General features: G+C 46.0%; 1 protein-coding gene across 2 annotated transcripts in view; it reads left to right on the forward strand.

The window, feature by feature from the left end:
* Positions 1 to 25,481, forward strand: part of HTT (huntingtin) — a 270,836-nt gene that overhangs the window by 160,097 nt on the left and 85,258 nt on the right. For both annotated transcript variants that reach the window (XM_056555022.1, XM_056555023.1), the window contains 6 exons: positions 4,970 to 5,118; positions 5,252 to 5,388; positions 18,354 to 18,470; positions 18,556 to 18,678; positions 18,822 to 19,051; positions 22,915 to 23,057. In XM_056555022.1, coding sequence (XP_056410997.1) covers positions 4,970 to 5,118; positions 5,252 to 5,388; positions 18,354 to 18,470; positions 18,556 to 18,678; positions 18,822 to 19,051; positions 22,915 to 23,057 — 899 coding nt within the window. The remainder of the gene's footprint in view (positions 1 to 4,969; positions 5,119 to 5,251; positions 5,389 to 18,353; positions 18,471 to 18,555; positions 18,679 to 18,821; positions 19,052 to 22,914; positions 23,058 to 25,481) is intronic.

Consider the following 25,481-nt stretch of genomic DNA (forward strand, 5'->3'; position numbering starts at 1 on the left):
AGCAAAATCCAGAAACACTATATCCACAGCCATTCCTCTGTCAAGGCTTCTACTCACATCTTCATAAAAGCTAATTAGATTGGTTTGACAACTTCTATCCTTAGTAAACCCATGCTGGCTATCACTTATAATACAATTATCCCCTATGTATTCCTGTATGTAATCCTGTATAAGTCCTTCAAACAATTTACCCACAATGCACGTTAAACTTACCGGTCTATAATTGCCTGGCGAAGACCTAGAGCCCTTCTTGAAGATTGGCACCACATTCGCCTTGCGCCAGTCCCTTGGCACAATACCAGACACCAGAGAATCTCTAAATATCATGAACAAGGGTACAGATATTACTGAACTTACCTCTCTAAGAACTCTTGGGTGTAGTCCTTCCGGTCCTGGAGATTTGCTTATATTTACTTAACTTACCTTGTACCATCTCTACATTAAGCCAGTTCAGTACATTACATGATGTGTTACTAGCACTGACCTGGCCAATGTCAGCTCCTCCTTCTTCCCTAGTATATACAGAACTAAAGAACCCATTCAGTAGCTCCGCCTTTGCCCGTGACAACCTCCCCATTATCATTATTAAGGGGACCTACATACTCTGTCCTTGTTTTTTTTTGTATTTATATATCTAAAAAAAAATATTTAGGATTAGTTTTGCTTTCTTTGGCCAACTGTCTCTCATTTTGAATTTTTTTTGTTTTTATTACATTTTTACAGATTTTATTAAGCTCCTTGTACTGTTTAAAGGTTATAGCGGACCCATCAGATTTGAATTTTTTGAAGGCTATTTTTTTGTTGTTTATTGCTCTTTTAACACCATTTGTCAGCCATGTAGGATTTAGTTTTAATCGTTTATATTTGTTCCCCTTTGGTATATATTTAGCTGTATAGTTATTTAGAGTTGATTTAAAAATTTCCCGTTTACCTTCTGTATCAGTATTTGACAACACCTCCCCCCAGTCTATGTCCTGTAGTGCAGCTCTCAGCCCAGGGAAATTTGCCTTTTTAAAGTTATGTGTTTTTGCCTTCCCCATCTGTCTTTGTTTTCTACATTTTAAGTCAAAAGTAACTATATTGGCCCAGATTTATCAAACTGTGTGAGAGAAAATATAGAGAGATTTTCCCACAGCAACCAATCACAACTCAGCTAACAACCTGAGGTAAAGTGAAACCTGAGCTGTGATTGGCTGCTGTGGTAAAATCTCTCTATTTTTTCTCTCACATAGTTTGATAAATCTGGGCCATTGTGGTCGCTTTTACCAAGGTTTTCCCACACAGTTACATTACCAACCAGCTCTGCGTTGTTGGAAATGATCAGTTCCAACAAGGCATCACTTCTTGTTGGGTCCTCCACAAACTGGCCCATAAAATTATCCTGCAATAAATTTAGGAATTTTCTCCCCTTTGTAGTTTTAGCCAGCCCCCGGCCCCCGGCCCCAATCTATATCTGGATAGTTAAAATCTCCCATTATTACCACTGTACCTGCCCGGGCGGCCCTCTCTATTTGTTTATGCAGCCGACCTTCTATCTCTTCAGTGATATTAGGGGGTCTGTAGATTACACCAAATACTATTTTTTCAATATTTCCCTCCTTTTGTAATTCTACCCACAATGATTCCACATCCTCAGAATCATTAAACACTATGGCATCGTTCACACTGACTTTCATACCACTTCTTACATACAGACAGACTCCACCACCTTTTCTGTTCATTCTATCCTTGCGAAACAATGTAAACCCCTGCAGATTAACAGTCCAGTCATGTGAGGAGTCCAGCCATGTCTCAGTGACCCCAACTATATCAATATGTTCCTCCAGTATCAAGGCCTCAAGCTCCCCCATTTTATTTGCTAGGCTTCTGGCATTTGTGAATATACACTTTACATTTCCATTAAGTTTTACACATATAGTCTCACTAATGGGATTTTCTGAGTTATTGGGGTTAATGTTATTATTTGAGTTATAAGGGCTAATTGTACTATTTAAGTTATTGGGGCTAATGGGATTTTTTGCGTTATTGCGTCTAACGTTATTATTTTAGTTATTGGGGCTAATGGTATTTTTTGAGTTAATGGGGCTTATTGTAGTTATTGAGTTATTGGGGCTAATGGAATTTTTTGAATGATTGGGATTACAATTTTTCGGGCTACATTTATTTTTACGGCTGGTTTGTAACCCATGGATCTCCTTGTCCACTGCTCTTAACCTCCCCCCACAGGACTCCTCTCCACCCACCATTATGTTCTGACCCCTCTCTAACCTATCCATCCCACTGTCTGCTTTCTTTGCTTTATTATCCTCCCCCCACTCACCTAGTTTAAATACTCTGCCACCCCTTCCAGGATTCTCTCCCCCAGCACAGCGGACCCCCTTCCATTCAGGTGCAAATTATCCGTAGAATAGAGTTTGTACCCCAATGAAAAGTCAGCCCAGTGCTCTAAAAACCCAAACCCTTCCCCCTCACACCACGACTTAAGCCATGCATTTAACTCCCTAAGCTCCCACTGTCTTTCCTGCGATGCGCATGGCACAGGAAGTATTCCAGAGAACACAACCTTAGAGGTCCTTCCCTTCAGCTTGGCACCTAGTTCCTTGTAATTATTCTTCAAGGACCTCCACCTACCATGTATTCTGCCGTTGGTTCCCACATGGACCACGACAGCTGGGTCATCCCCAGCCCCCCCTAGTAATTTGTCCACCCTTTCCACCACATGCCGAACCCTGGCACCAGGGAGACAGCAAACCATTCGGTTGAGGTGGTCTTGGCGACAAATTATTCTATCCGTCTTCCTGATTATAGAATCCCCTACCACAACTAACTGTCTTGGCCTACCTGCGTTACCATCCCCCACACTACTAGTTGAGCTGTTCCCCCGGCTGTTAGGGAGACCAGTATCCACTAGGGTTGCCATCTCTGATACTGAGGCCCTCGCATAATCGCTTAACTTGGCAATTTTACTTGGGAGATCAGAAGCAGAAGTGGCCTTCCTTTTCCTTGCCCCCTTTCCAGTCCCTCTAACTACATTAACCCAGCTCCCTACTTGGGCCTCCTGGCTAGTTTATCCAACCTCCATTTCTACCCCACTAACTGCTTGCTCTGTAAGCAGTATGCTCCTTTCAAGATTGTCAATCGCCCTCAATGTTGCATTTTGCTCCTCTAGATCTCTAATACGAGCTTCCAGGTGGGCAACATGCTCACATTTGTTACAGCGGTATTCACCCTGAAGCTGCTGCTCCAGAGATGTATACATGTGGCACAATGTGCACTGAAGAAAACCTCCAATCCTGCTGTCCATATCCTTGGTGACAAACAGCTGTTATTAACTATTAAGAAAAACTACTTTTATCAAGGGAGTGTAATACTTATAGTTACAGTGGGTCCTGCTTACAACTCCTGCTGTTTAAACTTCTGCGTATAAAACTTCTCAGATGTTAACACTTAAGAATACAACACTTTAGAATACAAACCAAAGCTTCAGAGAGACTCAGCCAGAGCAAGGATTCCATATATTCCGTAGTGTATTGACCTTTACACTTCTCCGGGAGACCCACAACCCAGACATTGTTTCTGCGCAACCTGTTTTCCAGGTCATCAGCTTTGCCTTTTAAGAAGGCTATGTCCTGACCGTGTCTTGTAGAGTCTCGCACCAGGGGGACAATCACATCTTCCACATCACTTATCCGACCCTCTGCCGCAGATGTCCCATCCGTGACTTTCTGTAGATCATGACTTATGAGTGAGCTGTCAGACTTCACACTGCCCACTTGAGTAGTTAGGGGGGGGGGGGGGGGCTGGCAGGCCCACAGTTATGGATAAAGTGGTGGGTTCCAGTAATGGGAGGGAAAGTTGGAGTAGGGGGTCTGCAGGGGATTTTCACAATGGATAAGTTCAGTGCCCCACCACTGCAGGGGGCACACTATTGCTGACTGCCCCCACTGCACTTCCAGGAGGCACAGATCCCCCTCTGCAACAGACCTCCTCTATAGTAGGCTCCCCCAGGGGGGACACATACAGTCCAGTCACTGCCCAGCTCTTTAAGATGGCGGCTGGCACTGCGGCTGTAACACAGCCTCCCCTCACCTCCTCTGAAATGTTCCCATGTGGCTCCCGGCGGCACACAGCGGCGGGCCCGCAGCGGCAGTGATGTAGAGACAGCCGCTGTCCACGGAGACTCCAGCAGCTGCAGGGGCAATCAGCAGGGACCCGGCTCCGAAGCCCAAGATGGCGGGCGGGTATCAGAGGCCACGGCAGCAAGCACCGGACCAGACAGTCCTCTCAGCTACATTCTGGACAGGTGAGGGGCCGCACAGTGTACACAGGCAGCGGAGGGGGTCCCAGCAGCAGGCAGACCCTAATTCAGGGAAGGAGCCGTGCTCCGTCCACAAGAAGAGCGTCCAGCCGGGCAGCAGCACAGCAGACGAGACCGATGCTTCAGGGCCTACCCTCCACAAGGTCCGCAGCTCTTGTTACACAGGTCACTGATTGGAAACACTGCGGAAGGCTCCCCAAGATAGCAGGGAAGGGGGCGGGGGGGGGGGGTCAGCACCCCAAATCAGCAGCATGGAGAGGGATAGTGCAGGATGGCAGGGGCTCAGTACAGGCGCATCCGCTCAGGCCGCCATACAGACTACGCCCCCATGTGCTGCACTTTGAATCATAGGCACTGATGCGCAAGAGGCTGAGCCATGTGTATTAATTAAGGAGGGAATGGGGAAAAAGAGAAGTGAGGCGTGCCAGACTGCAGCTGACTCTTTGTAGAAGATATGAATTGCTATATTCTCTGTTTTGACTACACAAACAGATACCACAAAGGTATTATTCACTTTACCGTGCAAGCAGCGACATAGCGCTGTCAGCAGCGCAGATCATTACCTTTTAACTATCTTGTCTGTGTTTAGTTTTATTTTTAGCTATATCTTTAAGCCAGATAATATAACATTTTACCTTTTTCCATTAACAGAGAATCTGAAGCCATCATTCCTAATGTATTCTTTTTCCTGGTTTTGCTGTCCTATGAGCGCTATCATTCCAAGCAGATTATTGGCATTCCAAAAATCATCCAGCTCTGTGATGGTATAATGGCCAGTGGGAGAAAAGCTGTGACCCATGGTAGGTAGATATTACATACATTATGTGACAGTGTTCCACTACAATGTAGCAGTCTTGTCCTAAATGCAGTTGTTATACTGTATTCTTATGTCACCATTTGTTTGGCTTTGTTTTATTTATTTTTTTATTTTAGCTATTCCAGCTCTGCGGCCCATAGTCCATGACCTGTTTGTATTAAGGGGAGCAAATAAAGCTGATGCTGGAAAAGAACTGGAAACTCAGAAAGAAGTTGTGGTGTCAATGCTGCTACGGCTGATCCAGTATCATCAGGTGAGAGCATCAGGCATTATATTTTCATATCCAAACTGCGATAAAAAAGAAATTAAGCTCATGTGGTGATTCTACACTGGACAGGCCATCCTTGTTTTCTTTTTGTTCAACCATATATGGTGTAAGCAGAGTGACTACTCTTATACAGATCAAAGCAGATCATTTATGCACTATTCACCTCTCGGACGAAATTTAGAGAGAATGGTCATATCATGACCATGGTTTTGCAATCCAAGATACAGTGGGGCAAAAAGTATTTAGTCAGCCACCAATTGTGCAAGTTCTCCCACTTAAAAAGATGAGAGGCCTGTAATTTTCATCATAGGTATACCTCAACTATGAGAGAAATAATGAGAAAAATATCATTAACCTCCTGAGCGGTATTCCCGAGAGTGACTCGGGGTTAATTTTCCCTGCCAGGATCGGTAACCCCGAGTCACGCTCGGGGTAGAATTACAGAGTTCCCGGCCGGGCTGCACGATATATCGCAAAAGCAATGCGATATAGGGATGCAGCCACCGGGAAAACATGCGATTATCAGCTCGGGTCGGCTCCCGTTGCGGGGGCCGGCCAGAGCAGGTAAAGAAAAATACTTAAAGTCAGTGTTTCCCTACCAGGGGGCCTCCAGCTGTTGCAAAACTACAACTCTCAGCATGCCCGAACAGCCAAAGGCTGTCCGGGCATGCTGGGAGTAGCAGTTTCACAACAGCTGGAGGCCCCCTGTTAGAAAAACACTGAGCTAAGTGTAAAAGAAAGAAGTAGTAAAATAAAAAAAACTTTTGCTCACCTAGTCCCGGTCCCTGAAGATGTTGTTCCCCTCCGTGCGGTCCGGGGTGTCCTCTCTTCACTATTCATCTTCTAGGACCTTTCACTTTTCAGCCAATCACAGGCCGCAGTGGTGTAAAGCCTGTGATTGGCTGAAGGGGAAAGGACTTGTTCTGCAGGAAATACACTAGGTTTGAAATCTGCCGGCAAACCCAGTGTATTCTGCTGCAGGACAAGAAGGTGACAAGGGGGGGGGGGGGGGATGAATGTGACAAAGGGGGGAATGTGACAAGGGGGGAATGTGACAAGGGGGGGATGTGGCAAAGGGGGGAATGTGACAAGGGGGGAATGTGACAAGGGGGGGGGGGAATGTGACAAGGGGGGGAATGTGACAAGGGGGGGAATGTGACAAGGGGGGGAATGTGACAAGGGGGGGAATGTGACAAGGGGGGGAATGTGACAAGGGGGGGATGTAGCTGGGGGGGGAATGTGGCTGGGGGGGGAATGTGGCTGGGGGGGGAATGTGGCTGGGGGGGGAATGTGACTGGGGGGGAATGTGGCTGGGGGGGGAATGTGACTGGGGGGGATGTGGCTGGGGGGGGAATGTGGCTGGGGGGGGAATGTGGCTGGGGGGGAATGTGACAGGGGGGGATGTGACAGGCGGGGAGGGGAATGTGACATGAAGGGGGAATGTGACAGGGGGAGGGGAATGTAACATGAAGGGGGAGAATGTGACAAGGGGGGGAATGTGACAAGGAGGGGGGAGAATGTGACAAGGAGGGGGGAGAATGTTTCGGGGGATGTGACAAGGGAGGGGGAATGTGACAGGGGAGATGTGAAATGGGCGGAGGGAGATGTGAAATTCAGTTAAAAAAATTGTACCACTTTTGGTACAAATTTCCAGACAGATTCATACCGCCAGGGAGGTTAAAATCAGTAGAGTGTCTGATTTTTGAAGAATTTATTTGCAAATTATGGGGGAAAATAAGTTTAAAGTCAATAACAAAAGTTCATCTCAATACTTTTATATACCCTTTGTTGGCAATGACAAAAAAAGTCTTCACAAGGATTTCACACACACTTGCTGGTATTTTGGCCCATTCCTCCATGCAGATCTCCTCTAGAGCAGTGATGTTTTGGGAATGTCACTTGGCAACACAGACTTTCAACTCCTTCCAAAGGTTTTCTATGGGGTTGAGATCTGGAGACTGGCTAGGCCACTCCAGGACCTTGAAATTCTTCTTACAAAGCCACTCCTTCGTTGCCCGGGTGGTGTGTTTGAGATCATTGTCATGCTGAAAGACCCAGACATGCTTCATCTTCAATGCCCTTGCTGAGGGAAGGAGGTTTTTACTCAAAACCTCACGATACATGGCCCCATTCATTCTTTCCTTCACACGGATCAGTTGTCCTGGTCCCTAAACAGAAAAACAGCCCCAAAGCATGATGTTTCAACCCCCATGCTTCACAGTAGGTATAGTGTTCTTTGGATGCAACTCAGCATTATTTATCCTCCAAAACAGGACAAGTTGAGTTTTTACCAAAAAGTTCTACTTTGGTTTCATCTGACCATATGACATTCTCCCAATCCTCTTCTGGATCATCCAAATGCTCTCTAGCAAACTTCAGATGGGCCCGGACATGTACTGGCTTAAGCAGGGGGACACATCTGGCACTGCATTATTTGAGCCCCTGGTGGTGTATTGTGTTACTGATGGTAGCCTTTGTTACTTTGCTCCCAGCTCTCTGCAGGTCATTCACTAGGTCCCCCCGTGTGGTACTGGGACTTTTGCTCACCGTTCTTGTCATCATTTTGACACCACGGGGTGAGATCTTGCGTGGCGCCCCAGATCGAGGGAGATTCAGTGGTCTTGTATGTCTTCTATTTTCTAATAATTGCTCCCACAGTTGATTTCTTCACACCAAGCTGCTTGTCATTGCAGATTCAACCTTCCCAGCCTAGTGCAGGTCTACAATTTTGTTTCTGGTGTCCTTCAACAGCTCTTTGGTCTTGGCCATAGGGGAGTTTGGAGTGTGACTGTTTGAGGTTGTGGACAGGTGTCTTTTAAACTGATAACAAGGTCAAACAGTTGCCATTAACCTCTTCAGGACGCAGGGCAGATGCATATGCCCTACATCCTGAGTCTTTAAGGACGCAGGGCATACAGGTATGCCCGTGGGAATTCCGGTCCCGGCTGCTAGCTGGTCAGGGAACGGACCGGGATGCCTGCTGAAATCATTCAGCAGGTATCCCGGCACATCGCCGAGGGGGGTTCTGAGACGTTCCCGGGTCATACAGGTCTCCGGAGACCCGAAAAATAAAAATGAAATAATTGCGTTACAAATTTTGGGGGGCTTTTTTCTCCTTTTACCCCTTATGACAGTGTTTTTCAACCACTGTGCCGCGGCACACTAGTGTGCCGGGACATAGTGTAAGGTGTGCCGTGGGATAAACACCTGCCTTCGGGACACAGGGATGCCTCTATTAAGTCCCTGCGGCCCAGCGTTAACTTTAAAAACGCGGGGACCGCCGGGAGGTAGCGCACGCAGGGACGTCACTGACGTCCCATGCGTGCACCCATAGCAACAATCACGGAGGACCGGAGCAGCGAGGAGGACGCGCGCTGTCAACTTGGTAAGTGTTACCAGCGGCGCGTCTCCTTCGGTGTTCCGTGCACCGCTCCTCCGGTCCCGGGACCTACTGCAATAGCCGGACCGGAGGAGCGGTGCTCGGAACACCGAAGTGGGGAAGTACACAGGCATACAGCCTTCAGTAATACACTGTATGGCTGAAAGCTGTATGTCTGTGGGGGAACTATACTGGACCTAATGTGGGGAGAACTATACTGCACCTAATGTCATTTTTCATTTGCACAGCCCACTGTTCCAAAGATCTGTCAAGCGCCAGTGGGGTGTAAATGCTTACTGAACCCCTTATTAAATTCTGTGAGGGGATTAGTTTCCAAAATGGGGGTCACACTGATCCACTGTACTGTACTGTAAATGCACAAAGGCGCCTGACTTCTATTCAAACCAAATTCTCTCTCCAAAAGCTCAATGGCGCTCCTTCTTTTCTGAGCAATTTAGAGTGCCCGCAGAGCATTTTACGTCCACACATGGGGTACTTCCATACACAGAAGAAATGGAGTTAAAAATTTTGCAGGGCATTTTCTCCTATTACCCCTTGTAAAAATGTAACATTTGGGGAAAAACCAGCATTTTAGTGAAAAAACATTTCAGTTGTCAAACACCTGTGGGGAGTTAAGGCTGGTCTGGTCCCGAAATATACCTCCCCACCCCAGCAGGCTTGCATCTGTTGTTAAGACATGCCAATTGAGAGGCAGGAAGGAGCGACCCCCCTGGATGAGGGGGGAGTGAAGCCACCAAAGAAGAGAACGGCGAACCCGAAGAGAGAGCCGGATGCTCTGGTGGAGGGACTGCAGAGATTTGTCCCACTGAGCGAGAATGGCCCACTGAAGTGGGCGATAACGAAACTGTGCAAAAGGAATCGCCTCCATTGCGGCGACCATCTTGCCGAGGATCGACATGCAGGTGTGGATAGTCACCTGCCCTGGACGCTGGAGAAAACTAATTTTGGAGAGGAGCTCCTGTAGCTTGTTCTCCAGAAGGGAGAGGCGAGCTGATGCCGTGCCGAAGCGAAGTCCCAGAAATACCAGGGACTGGGATGGGGACAGGTTGGACTTTGCACAGTTGATAATCCATCCGAACCTGATCAGTGTGTCCAGGGTGATGTCTAGACTGACCTGGTTCTGCTCCCGAGAGGGTGCCTTGATAAGCAGGTCGTCCAGATAGGGGATAATCGAGATGCCCCGGGAGTGGAGAAGAACTACCACTGCGGCTAGTACCTTGGTTAATACCCGGGGTGCCGGCGTCAGACCGTAGGGAAGTGCCGCAAATTGAAAATGATCCGCAGGAACCGCAAACCTGAGAAAACTTTGGTGGTCTGGAAAGATTGGGATGTGTAGATAAGCATCCCGAATGTTCAGAGGAAAGGAACTCCCCCTGATCCTTGGAAGCCATCACGGACCGTAGGGATTCCATCCGAAACCGTCGCAGACGGATATGGCGGTTCAAGAGTCTGAGATCGAGAATCAGGCAGACCGCTCCATCCTTCATGGGGACCACAAAAAGGTTTGAGTAAAAACCCAAAAACCTTTCCTGCGGAGGAACAGGTATGATCACGCCCTGGGACAACAGAGAATGAAGGGCTCCCTGAAAGGCAGCTGCACGCTCGGGGGACCGTGGAGGACGGGACCGGAAAAACCGATTCTGGGGAAAAGTGAACTCTATGTGATAGCCCTGGGAGAGGACCTCCCGAACCCAGGCGTCCTGAACCTGCACCAGCCAGACGTCCCGAAAAAGAGATAGGCGTCCCCCCACCCGAGGCGATTCCTCAGGCTGAAGGGAGCTTATGAGGTCCGAGCTTGGAAGAAGCAGGGCGGTTAGAGGGGCCTGACTTCCAGGAGCGAGTCTTTATGCCGTAAGTCAGAACGGCGTGGACGATTTTGGGGCAAAAGGGAACTCTTGCCTCCTGTGGCATCGGAGATGATATCATCTAAGCATTTACCAAAGAGCCGAGATCCTGTAAAAGGAAGCTCTATGAGGGAACGTTTTGAAGCTGGATCAGCGTTCCAAGCCTTAAGCCACATGGAACGCCGCAGGGCCACCAGGTTGGCCGTGGCAGAGGCCATGCAGCGAGCGGATTCCAAAGAGGCCACCCAAAGAGAGTCCCCAGCTAAAGAGACTTGCTGAGTTAATGCCATCAAGTCACTAGCAGAAGCACCTGCCAAGATTCCTTGGCGTAATTGGCTGGCCCAGGCCGAGAGGGCTCTGGCAACCCAGGTAGAAGCGAAAGCCAGGGACAAACCGGATCCCGCTGCTTCGAAGGCGAATTTCGCCAGATTCTCAATACGTTTATCTGCAAGAGGTAGAGTAGTGGTCTTGGAGAGCCGTGATACGGGAGGGTCCACCTGAGAAGGTGAAGACCACTTGGACACAAGATCCGGAGGAAAGGGAAACAAGGTCCTCATCTTTCTGGTCCCGTTGAACCATCTATGTGGGTGCTTCCATGCCACCTTTAATAGCTCCTCAAATTCAGCATGAAGGCTAAAAAGAGGGGTAGCCCTGGAAACCGGGCAGAAAGAGACTCCGGGAGTAGCCTCGGAGGCGTTTGGGTCCTGAAGGTGGAAAGTGTCTCTGACTGCTGGCACCAGAGTTTCCACAATGTCTGACATACGGGAAAGTTCTTCAGAGTCAGCAGAGGGTTCTGCGTCTGAATACTTTAATTCACCCGGAGACCGGGAATGCCCCTAGGGGGTCCTGGACCGGGAGGAGCAAGGAAGAGGAGATCGAGAGCGCTCCCTGGGAGAAGGCGTCCGGTGATCCCGAGAGGGACTATGGCGGGAAGATCCCGCCTGGACTCTTCAAGAGAAGAAGCAGAGGAGAGGCGCCCTGGACGGTCCCGAGAGGGACGTAGGGTAGGGCGAGAGGGAGATGGAAGACCGCCCCATGGCCGAGACCATAACCTGGGAAACCTTGGCCAAGTTAGAGATGGATTGGGCAAGAGAGGCGACCCATTCCGGCGGCGAGTCAGACCGTCCGCCAGTGGGGGGCCCGTCCTGAGCGGCAGCCAGGGAGGGGGTGGCACACAAGGACTTACAGAATAGGCAAATAGGATTATCCGAACGGCATGGGAGTTTATCTAAACAGGTAGCACAGGTATAGTAAGTGACCAAGGGAATGGTCACCTGCCTGGAGGGAGGGGGGGGGGTCAGGTCTGGGGTCAGACATTGCGCTAAGTATCAACTTAGTGGACACAGCAAAACTTACGGGTCCTGTGTCCCTGGAGAGTAGCACAGCTGAACTGTGTATGCTGTCGGCTTCTGACAGCTACTGAGCCCGCAGCGCGCGCTTTATAGATGTTTGCGCGTGCTGCAGACTCCCTGGCCTTTCTCCCTAATCAACCCCGCCCCTATCCAGTAGGAATCAGCTGTGCCGGCCGGGAGGAGGGGGAGGGACCGCCCCTACCTCCTGTAATCATGTTGCAGACGCAGCCGTGAGTGAGGCCGGGGCGGAGCTATGCTCCGTTCTAGGCCCAAGCCGTGGGCTCAATTTTGAGCCCTGCAGCTTGGATAAGGTCTCAGAGCGGCACTGCAATCCATAGCACAGAATTGTGCTGCGGAGGCGCCAGGGAACCGGGAGTGAGCGGAACTCCGCTCACTCTCGACAAGGGGAGCCCAAGCCGCAGGCATAGTTCCGCCTGCGACTCGAGAGTCTATGCTGTCTGCCCTGCCGGGAGCTCCGTTCCCTCCCTCACTGCAGGGGAGACAGTGCAAGCCGGCAGCTGCCGGCCAGGCTGAGGTTCCTCTAGTTAAGAGGAACCTCAGCCTAGTAGTTCTAAGAAATAAATAAAATAAAAAGTGATGAAAATTTTTTAAATATAAAACTCCCTAATCAACCCCTGTTAACCCCTTAATCCCTAGCCAAAGCCCACGGGGGGGAGGGGGGAGAGGGGGACCCTACTAACCTAGGGTACTTACCTCAGGATCTCCATCTGACTTCGCCAGCATAGGACCCCTGCCTTTAGCCCCAAGGGGTGAACAGGGGTCTTGGGGAACCCGGACCCAGGGTGTACACCTGCTGCTGGCCGTTGGCGAGGAGGGGTTAACGGGTCATTCAGAAATGCCCGTGCCCCTAGCTCACAAGTGGGGGATCAGGTAGGGAAAGAAAATCTAACTTTGACCTAACTAAGAAAATAATAAAAAAAGACCAGGTCTGGAGTAACCAGACCTGTGTCTGCCTCCTTGACACTAAGCTCAAAACTGAGGTATGCTGTGTTCAGAGGCGGGTTATATACCCTGCTGGGAGGAGCCAACTGTTTTTTGTTTTGCCTAGTGTCAGCCTCCTAGTGGCAGCAGCATATATAACCCATGGTCCTGTGTCTCCCAATGAAGCGCTCGAGAAAGGGCTGCGTCCTTAAAGTGAAAATGAGCTGCGTCCTTAAGGGGTTAATACAGCTAACGAGTAGAAGACAGAGGGGACTCTTAAAGAAGTTGTTACAGGTCTGTTAGAGCCAGAAATCTTGCTTGTTTGTAGGTGACCAAATACTTATTTTTTACCATAATTTGCAAATAAATTCTTTAAAAATCAGATCATGTAATTTTATGGATTTTTTTTTCCTCATTATGCCTCTTAGTTGAGGTATACCTATGATGAAAATTGGGAGAACTTGCACAATTGGTGGCTGACTAAAAGGAGATTTTTTGTACTCCCTGTAAAATCTCTTTCTCGTAGCCTTCATTGGGGGACACCTTACTGATGGGTATATGCTCTTGCCACTAGGAGGCGCTGACACTAGGTAAAAAAAAGTTGGCTCCTCCCTGGCAGGATATACCTGCCCACTGGAAGTGAGGTAATTCGTTTTGTCACAAAGCAGTAGGAGAAGCCAACCAAGAACATGTTCGAAGGACCCTAGAAAGGAATCTCGGATAAGAAACAACAACAACCGGACAGGATTATCCGGACGAGAAGAGAAGAAATGGGTGGGTGCACTGGGTCAGTTCTACGTATACCGCACTCTGCCGTGGGGTACTGGAACTCTAGCCGCAGATACACCAGCCATGTGATATGAGACAGGTGGAGTAGGAAACCATGCAGACCATTGCCGGGCTTACTGGTATGCTTCCATAGTAGACAACGGGACAAATAAAGCAGCCCCCAATACAGACCCTCAGAAAGGACCCTGTAGATTAAACTGACGAGAACAGATATGGCCGAGTGCAATACAAGTATGGGCCACAAGAGGGTGCCAAACCACACCAAATGGTCTGAGTGACCAAGGAACATGTATATATGTATGTATATAGATGATATAATTTTTTTTATTTTGTTTTCTTAATTCTGTGGTAAACAAAAATAGGCAATAATGTGGCTGGAAGGGAGCATGGGGCACAGGGCGCCCTGCAAAGTTCTGCCCGCATATCCCTTTTTCTTATGCAGGCAGACAGGAAGCCTATGGAGCAGCGACAGCTCATAGCAGCGTGCTATAGAAGCGCGTGCCAAGCCACCACACAGCTCGGAGGTAGGGGAGTGATAGAAGCCCGGGAAACACAAGCTCTCGACGGCTACTGCCTTGGGAGCAAAAGAAACCTTCTCAACGGAGCACTGCCGGCCCCCGCAGGGGAGAAGGAGGGTGGAGCTAGCCACCGCAGTCTGAGGTGCATACCTCGCTGGACAATGCCCCAGCAGCACGTGAGCCGGAGAGGAGGAGCTGCCTGACCTCCCGGCTCGCACGGTGAGTAATGGATAGGAGAAAGACGGAGCTATGTGCCACCATTATCCCCCCTGAACTCCCGCCGGCTGAGCACCCCGGAGTGCACCCCCACCTGGTCTGCACTGGGGGGGGGGGCTTGGGGGGGGTTTGTATGCTCACCTCAATCGCCACATGCTCACCCAAGATGTCTTCAGCCAGCTTTTTAGTCAACTGCATCACGTCAGGTTGAGACAGCAGGACGAGCAGGGAGAATAGGGGGTTCCGGACCCTAGATGCAACCCCATGTGCTGGTTGTTGGCGGAAAGGGGTTAATGGTGCATACTATATGCCCCGAGCCCCTTGGCTGCATATAGGGGAACAGGTAGCGCCATGCTCCTGAATCCCCACCTGAAAAAAAAGGGAGTAAAGAACCAAACTAAACAGCCCTTACTAGAAATAATAGAAAAAGACCAGGTCTGGGGAGCTCCGAGACCTGTGTCTTGCCTCCTGCTGACACTATCTAAAACTCATTACCTCACTTTCAGTGGGCTGGTATATCCTGCTATTGAGGAGACGACTTTTTTTTCCTAGTGTCAGCGCCTCCTAGGGGCAAGAGTGTCCAAGAAATACTTTTTTGCCCCACTGTAGCTGAATACGGAGGCAAGTTCGCTGCCGTTGCTGATCCTCCATCCTGCTTAATAGTTTGGTATTTCATCTGTCAGATACGTACGTATTGAGTATCTTTACATTTCTTCTGGCTTCACATATGATATATATATATAACATTTTAGAGCTTCAGTTTCTTCAAGTTTAATTGCTTTAGCGCTCTGAACTATCAGTGTAATAATATTATGTTTTCAAGCAGTGCAGCCTTTTGCTGGAAAACTTATTGAATATTGAAATGTTAGTAATAAAATGACCAGATCACTTGTCTACAAAAAAATTAAAGTTGTCTCCTTTACAAAAAGTCAATCCTGCCTAATTTGGGGTCAAACTAAAATATGACACCAGAAAAATGTTCTTAGCTTTTTGTTTAGCAATATTTATATGTATGCATGTACGGAACTCTTCCATTCAGACTCTTGCCTATTTAACTATTCAATGGGGGTGTTTCTGTTTTATTTTTAATTTTTTACCCGTTTTCGTTTGTAGTCTACTTTTGGACATCTCTCATGACATTCCAACACTAGTCGGCAAGCATAGATGAGCTCCACATGCACTGATACCTTTTTTCCATCTCTAAAATGTCTTGCCAGAAGTGTTCTCCATGTGCGTCTCTCAAAACACCACAATTTCTTTGAAAGAATTTGAGATGAGAGTGAAGAAAGTGGATCTTCAGTGACATATTACAACCTAACTCTTGGTAAACATAGAAGAAATTAACCTATTGGCCCATCTAGTCTGCCCAATATCCTAAATACTGTGAATAGTCCCTGGCCCTATCTTATATGAAGGATAGCCTTATGCCTATCCCATGCATGCTTTTAGGGGTTATCCAGGAAAAAACTTTTTTTTATATATCAACTGGCTCCAGAAAGTTTAACAGATTTGTAAATTTACTTCTATTAAAAAAATCTTAATCCTTTCAGTACTTATGAGCTTCTGAAGTTAAGGTTGTTCTTTTCTGTCTAAGTGCTCTCTGATGACACGTGTCTCGGAAACCGCCCAGTTTAGAAGCAAATCCCCATAGCAAACCTCTTCTAAACTGGGCGGTTTCCGAGACACGTGTCATCAGAGAGCACTTAAACAGAAAAGAACAACCTTAACTTCAGAAGCTCATAAGTACTAAAAGGATTAAGATTTTTTAATAGAAGTAATTTACAAATCTGTTTAACTTTCTGGAGCCAGTTGATATGTAAAAAAAAGTTTTTTCCTGGAATACCCCTTTAACCCCTTAAGGACTTAGGACGTATGAGTACGTCCTAAGTCCGGGCCCTGTCTAAAACACGGGGTCCCGGCGGGACCCCGCGTCATAGCGGGATGGTCCCGGCGCATATTCACAGCCGAGACCCGCGGCTAATAGCGCGCGGCCACGATCGTTCGGCCACGCGCTATTAACCCTTCCGATGTGGCGCTCAAAGCTGAGCGCCGCATCGAAAGTGAAAGTAAATGCTTCCCGGCTGCTCAGTCAGGCTGATCGGTGTCATCGTGATAAAATCGCGATGCCCCGATCAGCTACCCGGAGAGAAGAAGGTCGCTACCTTCTTCCGTCAGCGTCCCGTCTCTGATTGATTGCTCCATGCCTGAGTTACAGGCTGGAGCAATCAACTGCCGATTACACAGCTTGTTGCCATGCAACGGCAAGGCAACAATCTGTGTATGCAATCAGCCATTGCAAGCTCATAGGTCCCTATAGGAGCTATGAGCTCGCAAAAAAAAGTATAAAAAAAATAATAAAAAAAAGTTAACCCTTTCAGGTATTCCCTTCTGAATTAAAAGTTTAAATCACCCGGCATTTCCTAGTTACAAAATAAAACAATGTAAATAAAAATAAACATATGTGGTATCACCGCATGCGGAAATGTCCAAATTATAAAAATATACCACTTTTAAAACTGCACGTTCAATGGCGTACGCGCCAAAAAATTCCAAAGTCCAAAATAGCGCATTTTTGATCACTTTTTATACCACAAAAAAGTGATCAAAAAGTCTGATCAGAACAAAAATGGTACTGCTAAAAACTTCAGATCACGGCGCAAAAAATGAGCCCTCATAGTGCCCTGAACACAGAAAAATAAAAAAGTTATAGGGCTCAGTAAATGACAATTTTAAACATATAAATTTTCCTTCATGTATTTATGATTTTTTTTCTGAAGTAATACAAAACCAAACCTATATAAGTAGGGTATCATTTTAACCGTATGGACCTACAGAATAAAGATAAGGTGTCATTTTTACCGAAAAATGTACTGCGTAGAAACGGACGCCCCCAAAATTTACAAAATGGCATTTTTTCTTCAAGTTTGTCGCACAATTAATTTTTTTTCCGTTTCACCGTGGATTTTTCGGTAAAATGACTGTCACTGTAAAGTAGAATTGGTAACGCAAAAAATAAGCCATAATGCAGATTTTTAGGTGCAAAATTGAAAGGGTTATGATTTTTTAAAGGCAAGGAGGAAAAAATTAAAATGCAAAAACGTGAAATCGCTCAGTCCTTAAGGGGTTAAACTCCTTCACTGTATTTGCATAGGCATAAGACCATCCTTCATATAAGATAAGGCCATATATTCATAGTATTAAAAATATTGGGCAGACTAGATGGGCTTGAATGGTTCTTATCTTCTGACACATTCTATGTTTACCAAGAGTTAGGTTTTAATATGTCGCTGAAGATCCACTTTCTGCACTCTCTGATTCTTTTTAAGCAATTGTTGCGCTTTGAGTGATGACCACGGAGAGCACTTCCGTCAATTAGTATGAGCAGACAGGTTTCCCTATGCACAACAAACAACATTTATGTGAACAAAATGGCTTTGTTAGGAACAAAATATAGTTTACTCAGTGTTGCCAACCTGTTTTTGTAACTAAATAAAAAAAAACACTTTTTAATATTTCCTTCTATCATAAAAAAAATTATTAAAGTGAAATCCTGTATTTCAAGAGAATGAGAGCTAACTAAATGGCAATCTGATTAGTTGCTATGGGAAACTGGACAACTTTTCCTCTGCTCAAGTTTTGATAAATCTACTGCCATATTCGTTTATTTCACATCAAAATAAACAGGAATTAACTATGTTTGACAAGGTAACGTTTTAAGTGTAGAGCTATGTAATAGAAGAACCCAACTGCAGGCATCTGCAATTTGGTAGCTGAACACTCATTTCTCGCTCATATCATTGGGGGACACAGAACAAAACCAATTTACAAAATACACAAGTTCTTTTGTTTTTAGCAAGGCCTTATTTCCTTAGAATTTTGTATTTCGTAGGTTCTGGAGATGTTCATATTGGTGCTGCAGCAGTGTCACAAAGAGAATGAAGATAAGTGGAAGAGGTTATCTCGGCAGATAGCTGATGTCATCTTACCCATGTTGGCAAAGCAGCAGGTGTGTTTTTTTTTCAAGCGTTTTTCATTACATCTCATTATGGTATTATAGTGGATAATGTGTAACCACATGTTTTGTCACCTAGATGCACATAGACTCTCACGAAGCTCTGGGGGTATTGAATAGTTTATTTGAAACCTTGGCCCCTTCCTCCCTACGTCCTGTAGACATGTTGCTGAGAAGCATGTTCGTTGTTCCTTATACTATGGTAAGTGGAGAAAGGTGCAGTCATAGCTGTTACATGGCTAACTTTACATATCAATTTTACAACATAAAACTGATTTCTGTGAAATGTTATGCTTTGAGTTTTTTTTTTCTTTTTAAATCATTTTATACATTGGCAACACACAGGCCTCCGTGAGCACTGTCCAGCTATGGATATCTGGAATCTTGGCCATTCTTCGAGTCCTTATCTCACAGTCTACAGAGGACATTGTATTGTCCAGGATCCAGGAGCTGTCCTTCTCACCTCTCCTGATCTCATGTCAGAATATCACTCGATTAAGGGACAACAACAACCATCAAAACTCAGAAGAGGAGCAGTACCAGATCAAAGTTCCTCCAGAGGAAACTTTTTCACGGTAGACATTATGCTTCAGTTTTTTATCTATACAGAGCTCATCAGTTTATGTAATGATATTTACAATGCATTCGGAAAGTCTTCAGACCCTTTCAAGTTTAGCATTTTATGTTGTAGCCTTCTGCTAAAGTAAAAAAAAAAAAATTACATTTCCTCCCATCACTTTGTAGTGAATACCCCATAATGATAACGTGAAAACAGAGTCATTAAAATCTTTGCTAACTTATTTAAAAGGAAAAGCTAAACGCAGGACTTGAAGTTCTTTTTGGCATCAATTCCATCCTCTTCGTCTTCTTAGGGATGATGCCGTAAGGTCTACACACTTGGATTGGTGATTTTCTGCCATTCTTCCCTGCAGATCCTCTCTCCAGAGATGTTCAGTTAGGTTTAAACCATGGTGGGGGTATGGGTGTTGCTCTAGGTAAGCCACCATTAAGATCAGGGATATAATTGCATATACAGCTAGTATTACCCCTCCTGGTTCACGGTGTTCCCCACAGTGCATTCCCGTGTAAACTACACAATCCAGATGTGTTTTCTCCCTATCAGTGATAGTGCCAGGGATTAATCAAGCAATTGCACATAGGATAATATCGCAGAATCAAAGATCTTTCAGGTCCCAATTATGCTAGAATCATATGGATAGGTGTTCTAATGTATAGGTCCAAGATACGGGATGATGTGCAGAAACAAAAAACCTTCTCTCAGCGGTCCCTGGAGTACTGGTCTTGTATGCACACTCCCACTGATGTCCTGATGAGAAGCCACAGCAGGAGAGAATTGTTTGTCCTCAGCTCCCACCAGCCAATCAGCCAGAGAAGTTAAAGTGGCATAAAGAGCTCTTGAACTTGTGTCTATCGAGTTATTCACTGCGCACCTGCTATTGCACAGTAGACTGGCATGACTGACTTATTTTTTATATTATACAGTATTATAGATTAAAATATATTCAGACCAAATACCACATTAGAATGACTCCTGAACAGTCCTCGGTGCCTTCTAATAGGTTTTCTCCTTACAGCTTTTGAGTAAGGTCTGCAGATTTAGCACACATTAGAGAATAATTTAGCTTGCTTCCCTCATATTAGTAAACCATGGGCATCCCTGTATACCTGTGTGCGGCCATCTGTCTAAACAGTGGACATATTGCTGACACATCTGCTTGTTGCCCAGAGTGCTCTCCACATGGAGCTCTGCTGTACAGTGTTTATTGGTAAAATTCATCAGACCTCTGTTTATTGAGGAGGGAATATCATTTTTTTTCCCTTTTTTTTTTTTTTACTGCTTGAATACTGTCACAAGTACCACAGCAGGAGAAAGAGCTGAGGTTTTGAGTGCTGCTCATGAATGTTCTCCTCCTTAGCCTGTACACCATATGGCTCATTGCTACTTATTGGACAATAAACAGATCACAAAGTGTCCCTCTGCTGGAACCTCTAGCATTATTATATCATTTAAAGGGAAACTTGGAAAAAGACCACTATTAGATCTCTTTCTATTAGAGTTCTCTGATGATATAACCCTTTTAAAGGGGTCTTCTGACTCCACATGTGGATGGTGTATCCTAAGGATAGGCCATCGATATCTGGTCAGCAGAGTGCGGACACTCAGGACCCCTTTCTGATTATCTGTGGCCAGATCTAGGTTGTGAATTGGGTCTGAAGTCGTTGGCTGTGTTCACTGCATAGTGGCTACATCTGGATACTGCAGCTCAGCTTCTGTTTACTTCAATGGGGGCTAAACTGCAGTAACAAGGCATGGCCACTACACAGTATTTTCTGCTACCCCCACCGTGCGGCCGGTCAGGAGGCTGCTGTGGGCGGTCCGGCGCTATGCCTGCGGGTCCTGCAAAATCCTGCATCACTGCGGCAGCTGCAATATAATAAGTCCGACTCTGTGGCTCCCAGTTAGCCCCCACCCTCCGCTGTGGTGGGTATGCTCCTCTCCCCACTGTGCTGCCATTTTCGGGAGCCCGCGCTCAGCCTGTCTTGGAGGATCGTCTGTAATCCAGCTTAGACAATCCTGAAGGCTATTCATCATCTTCTCCAGTCTGGTAGGGCTCGCGCAACGGGCACACACACACACACACACACTGCCACAAATGTTACTCACAATTCACACACACAGTGCACTGTGCTGCGGCCCCGGATGGATATGTAAGTTGACTGACTGCATCAGTCGGTGATTCCCCCAGCCAGGGCCTCTGTCTGCACTGCTATTCACGTGCAGAGCATTGCACCTTAGTGTCTTCTACAGACACTGGGGTGCAATGCTTTGCATATACCCCCATGTGTATAGCAGGACTCTTCACTAGTGCAACTGCAAACACACTGTTAAACACATGGGGGGTATGTGCAGACTGCAGAACATTGCACCTTAGTGTCTTCTACAGACCCTAAGGTGCAATGCTCTGCAGTCTGCACATAACCCCCCTACACACACTGCTATACATATGGGGAGTATGTGAAGAGCATTGCACCCTAGTCTGTACTACATACTAGGGTGCAATTCTCTGCACATACCTCCACCCGTATAGGAATGTACACACCCACTGCTATACATGGGAGGTATGTGCAGAGCATTGCATCCTAGTGTCTGTACATTCCTATGTTAGCGGGAGTGGGCGGGATTGGACAAACATTTTAGCGGGAGCGGGCGGGACTAAACACCATGCGAGAGCAGGCGGGTTTGGTCGAAAAAGCATCAGGAGCGGGATTTAAAAAAACAGTCCCACGCAGGGCTCTACTCTGTACTTTCTATGCCCACTTCGAATACTACGCTCGAGGGAGCTATATGTATACTGAGGTATTCCACACCTTTGAGGCCAGGAATGGAAAATCCTTCTCTTAAATGGGCACTGTCAGATATAAAAACTTTTGATATGTTGTAAAGCATGCAAAATATTAGAAAATTTTCAGTATTTAATACTAAAAAAGCCAGTCAAAGAACTGCCCTCCCCCCCCCCTTCTGGAATGCATTCAGTCCCTCTGTGAACACTGCTCCGTCCTGGACATTTTGGAGGGGAGGAGGGTCTGTACACACTGTAGACTCATGTGAGAGAAGGGGAGGGGCAGGAAGACTGCTGCCAGGCTCTCACTGATGTCTGCTGTGTGAGAGAGGCAGAAACACATTGCATTGCAGACAAAAAAGTAAGTGTCCCTGCATGTACATGTGTGTGTGGATATATGTGTATGTGTGTATATCAGTGTGTCTATCTAATGTGTATGTGTAAGAATATATGAAGCATGTGTGTGTGTGTGTGTGTGTGTGTGTGTGTGTGTGTGTAATAAAGGGGACTACAATCACATGCCTCCAGCTGTTGCAAAACTAAAACTCCCAACATGCCTGCACAGCCACATGATGTGTGGGCATGCTGAGAGCTGTAGTTTTGCAACAGCTGGAGGCACCCTGGTTGGGAAGCACTTGACTGAGGAGGGGGAGTGGTTATCACAGTTAGTACCCGCCCCCCTGCTTCTGGTGGACAAAATTGAGGTATTTCAGCAATAAAGCTAATTCTGAGAGAATGTAGGTCATTGACACATAAAAAAGTACATGTACATGATCAGGATGAGATACTGAGCAACATATAATAGTTTTGTCTTTTTGAGTGATCTGACGGGTACGCTTTAAGTTTTCCATTTATTTCAGTGGAAAAAGACTCAAATACATTGTTGTTTTCTTTTTGACAAAAAGGCATCATAGGATTGTGCTGTTTGTTTTTTTTATTACAAATTTATTTTGCATAAAATGCACATTCTAAAGGAAGTCCCTGCAATTAAATGAATTGTAACTGGCAATATATTTGTGTTCTATAACCTGAGCTTTTGACCTGCTTTCAAATTCATTTTTATTGCTTTGTCGTAGGTTCCTTTTACAGCTGGTGGGAATACTGCTGGAAGATATAGTGCACAAGGAGCTAAAGGTGGAACTGAGCGAACAGCAGCATATGTTTTACTGCCAACAGCTGGGAACCCTACTTATGTGCCTGGTCCATGTCTTCAAGTCTGGTAAGTTAAACCTAAAGGTAATTGACCCCAATAACTAGAACTGCACTTATGGTGATAGGCTGGCTCTTTGAAATCTTAGCAGTTCTTGTTTGAGTTAAAAAAAAAAAAATTTCATTTAATTTTTTTCTCATTTCATTTTTTTCTCATTTGCTTAAAGTGAAACTGTCACCAACAATATGCTTGGGAAGCTGCGCATACCGTGCACTAGGGCTTCACAAGCATATTCTAGGCATACATTTAGTGGCACCTTAAACTAGTTTATACTTACACAATTAAGCTTTATAATCCCCTCGGGAGTCAGTCGAGGAGGCGGAGCCCTAGGTCTGCTCTTCTACGAGCCGCACCGCCTCTTCCAGTCTATGTCCCACAGTTGATTGACAGACAGGGCTCGCCTGCTTGCAGCTGCCCTGTGTAGTTCTGTTGCCCGCGTGCCCTGCCTGTCAATCAACTGCACAACGTAGGTAGAAAGAGGCAGTACGGCCTGGAGCAGAGCAAAGCCTACATCTTGAGTTTTATTAACAAACGAGGCAGTACTATGCGCGATTCTCATTTGTAGAAATATGATCCATTTCAAAGTCAGCACCTAAGCGGCCAAACAGGAAGCTTGTCTCCCCACTCCTGGCTACTATCAGCTGTATATCACTGTGCTGTAAGAGAGGAGCTTTCCCGCTGCATCTCCATAGGACCCGTCTTCATCAACAGTACCCAGTGTAATGTAATTCTTGCTGCTGGAGACAGGTCCTATGGAGATGCAGCATTTTAATTGTGTAAATATTCTGACCTCTAATTTTAAGGGAATAGCTGCAGGAATATACTATAACTGCAACCTAAAAGGTTCCTCCTTCTTTTCTGTAATACAGACCTTGTATAGAGCGTCAGGTTGGACGCACACATTAGATTTTTGTTTGCATTTTTGCCAATTTTGAAAAGGATTTCTGACAAAGAATCTTCTGTATATTAGGACAGCCCCAAATGTGCAAGACTTGGACGAGTTGAAAACAATACTGTGCAATTGTTTGCATCCGTCCGATATAAGCGGCTCCAGGGTTTCTAGCAGCTACTTATCTCCTTGCTCTGTTATAAGAACATGTATTGTAAATGGAGCCAAACATTCAAGGATAAAAGAGCTAGGGAACGGTGCTGTCTGACTATATAGGCTTCAACCAACAGCTGCCTGGTTTCAGTAATGTACATGATATTTTAATTCTTCTGGACACTAAGAACAATGCTGGCCAGAACAGAAAACAGTAGACAATTGGTTTGGTTCAGTTTAGAATTTCACATTTTCCCAAACTGCAAATCGATCTTGTTTTTTTGGACTCCTATTAAATTGGACTTAAAGGGGTATTCTAACTCAAAACTGTGGATAAGGGGATAAGTGTCCTGTTGTGGTGGGGGCATGGTTAGTCTCTGGGTTGAGGGGAAGGGTCTGAGCTGTAGGACCCCAGCATTCTTTAAGGAAAACTGTCAGTCTGTTCACACACACTTAATCTAATAAACTGGGTTATAGTGTGGGTGAACAGGAGCCCAACAAGGGGTCACTTTCTTAAATATGTCTAGTAGGTCCTGAGATATGTCCCCCCAGAAGATCCTTTACTAAATTCAGTAAATCCCATGCAGGGGGGTGAGGCTTCGTCTGCTCAATTTACATATTAATTGTCTGCGATTCCACATCCTACTGAAGTGGAGTCACATAGACAAGAAATCCATAGACAATGAAGGGAGCGGAAACAAGTGCGTGCGACTTGCTGCCTTATTCCTTGCTGAAACTCTATTTCACGTTTTCAAGATTGCTTGAGGGTGCCAGCTGTTGGACCCCCTTGATCAGACACTTATCCCCCGTATTTTGTACAAGGGAAAACACTATGCAGAGTACTGTGTATTATTGCTGGATAAAAACATGATGCAAATGAATGAAGGTTCAGTTTCCTCTCCCACCATTAGATGGGGATAAAGCGCCATAGAAGTTCACAAATGTAATTTCAATGTAATATTTTCTGAGAAAGCAAGCAACAGTAGTAGAAATACATTTCCCCTAATGCCCTGCCTGCTGACTGACAGTTTAGGTTTCATTTTACTTTTTTTTAGGAGTCAGTCTGTGGAATGGTAGCGTTACTGTTGTGAGGTTGACACTCCAGTGCACTGCGCAGCTAATGATTAGATATAATGAGACCAAATCTGACTGCTAGGCGGCATATTGTGTCATCTGCCTGTATTATTCACAAGTTAATAGAAGCAGCCAAAAGTCTATTTCTGGTCAGCAAGCTGTAGATCCGCTAGTACAGCACCCAGACACTGGAATAGCAAATCTACCTAGCTATGCATTTAGCTAATTTTATTAGTAGTGAAGTGGAAAGATTTGCCATTCCTTGGTGCTGGAAGGATAGGTAAAATTTGTTTAGATACTGTAATGACTGCCAAATT

The sequence above is a fragment of the Hyla sarda genome, chromosome 1, assembly GCF_029499605.1.
Source record: "Hyla sarda isolate aHylSar1 chromosome 1, aHylSar1.hap1, whole genome shotgun sequence".
In the NCBI taxonomy this organism is placed as follows: Eukaryota; Metazoa; Chordata; class Amphibia; order Anura; family Hylidae; genus Hyla; species Hyla sarda.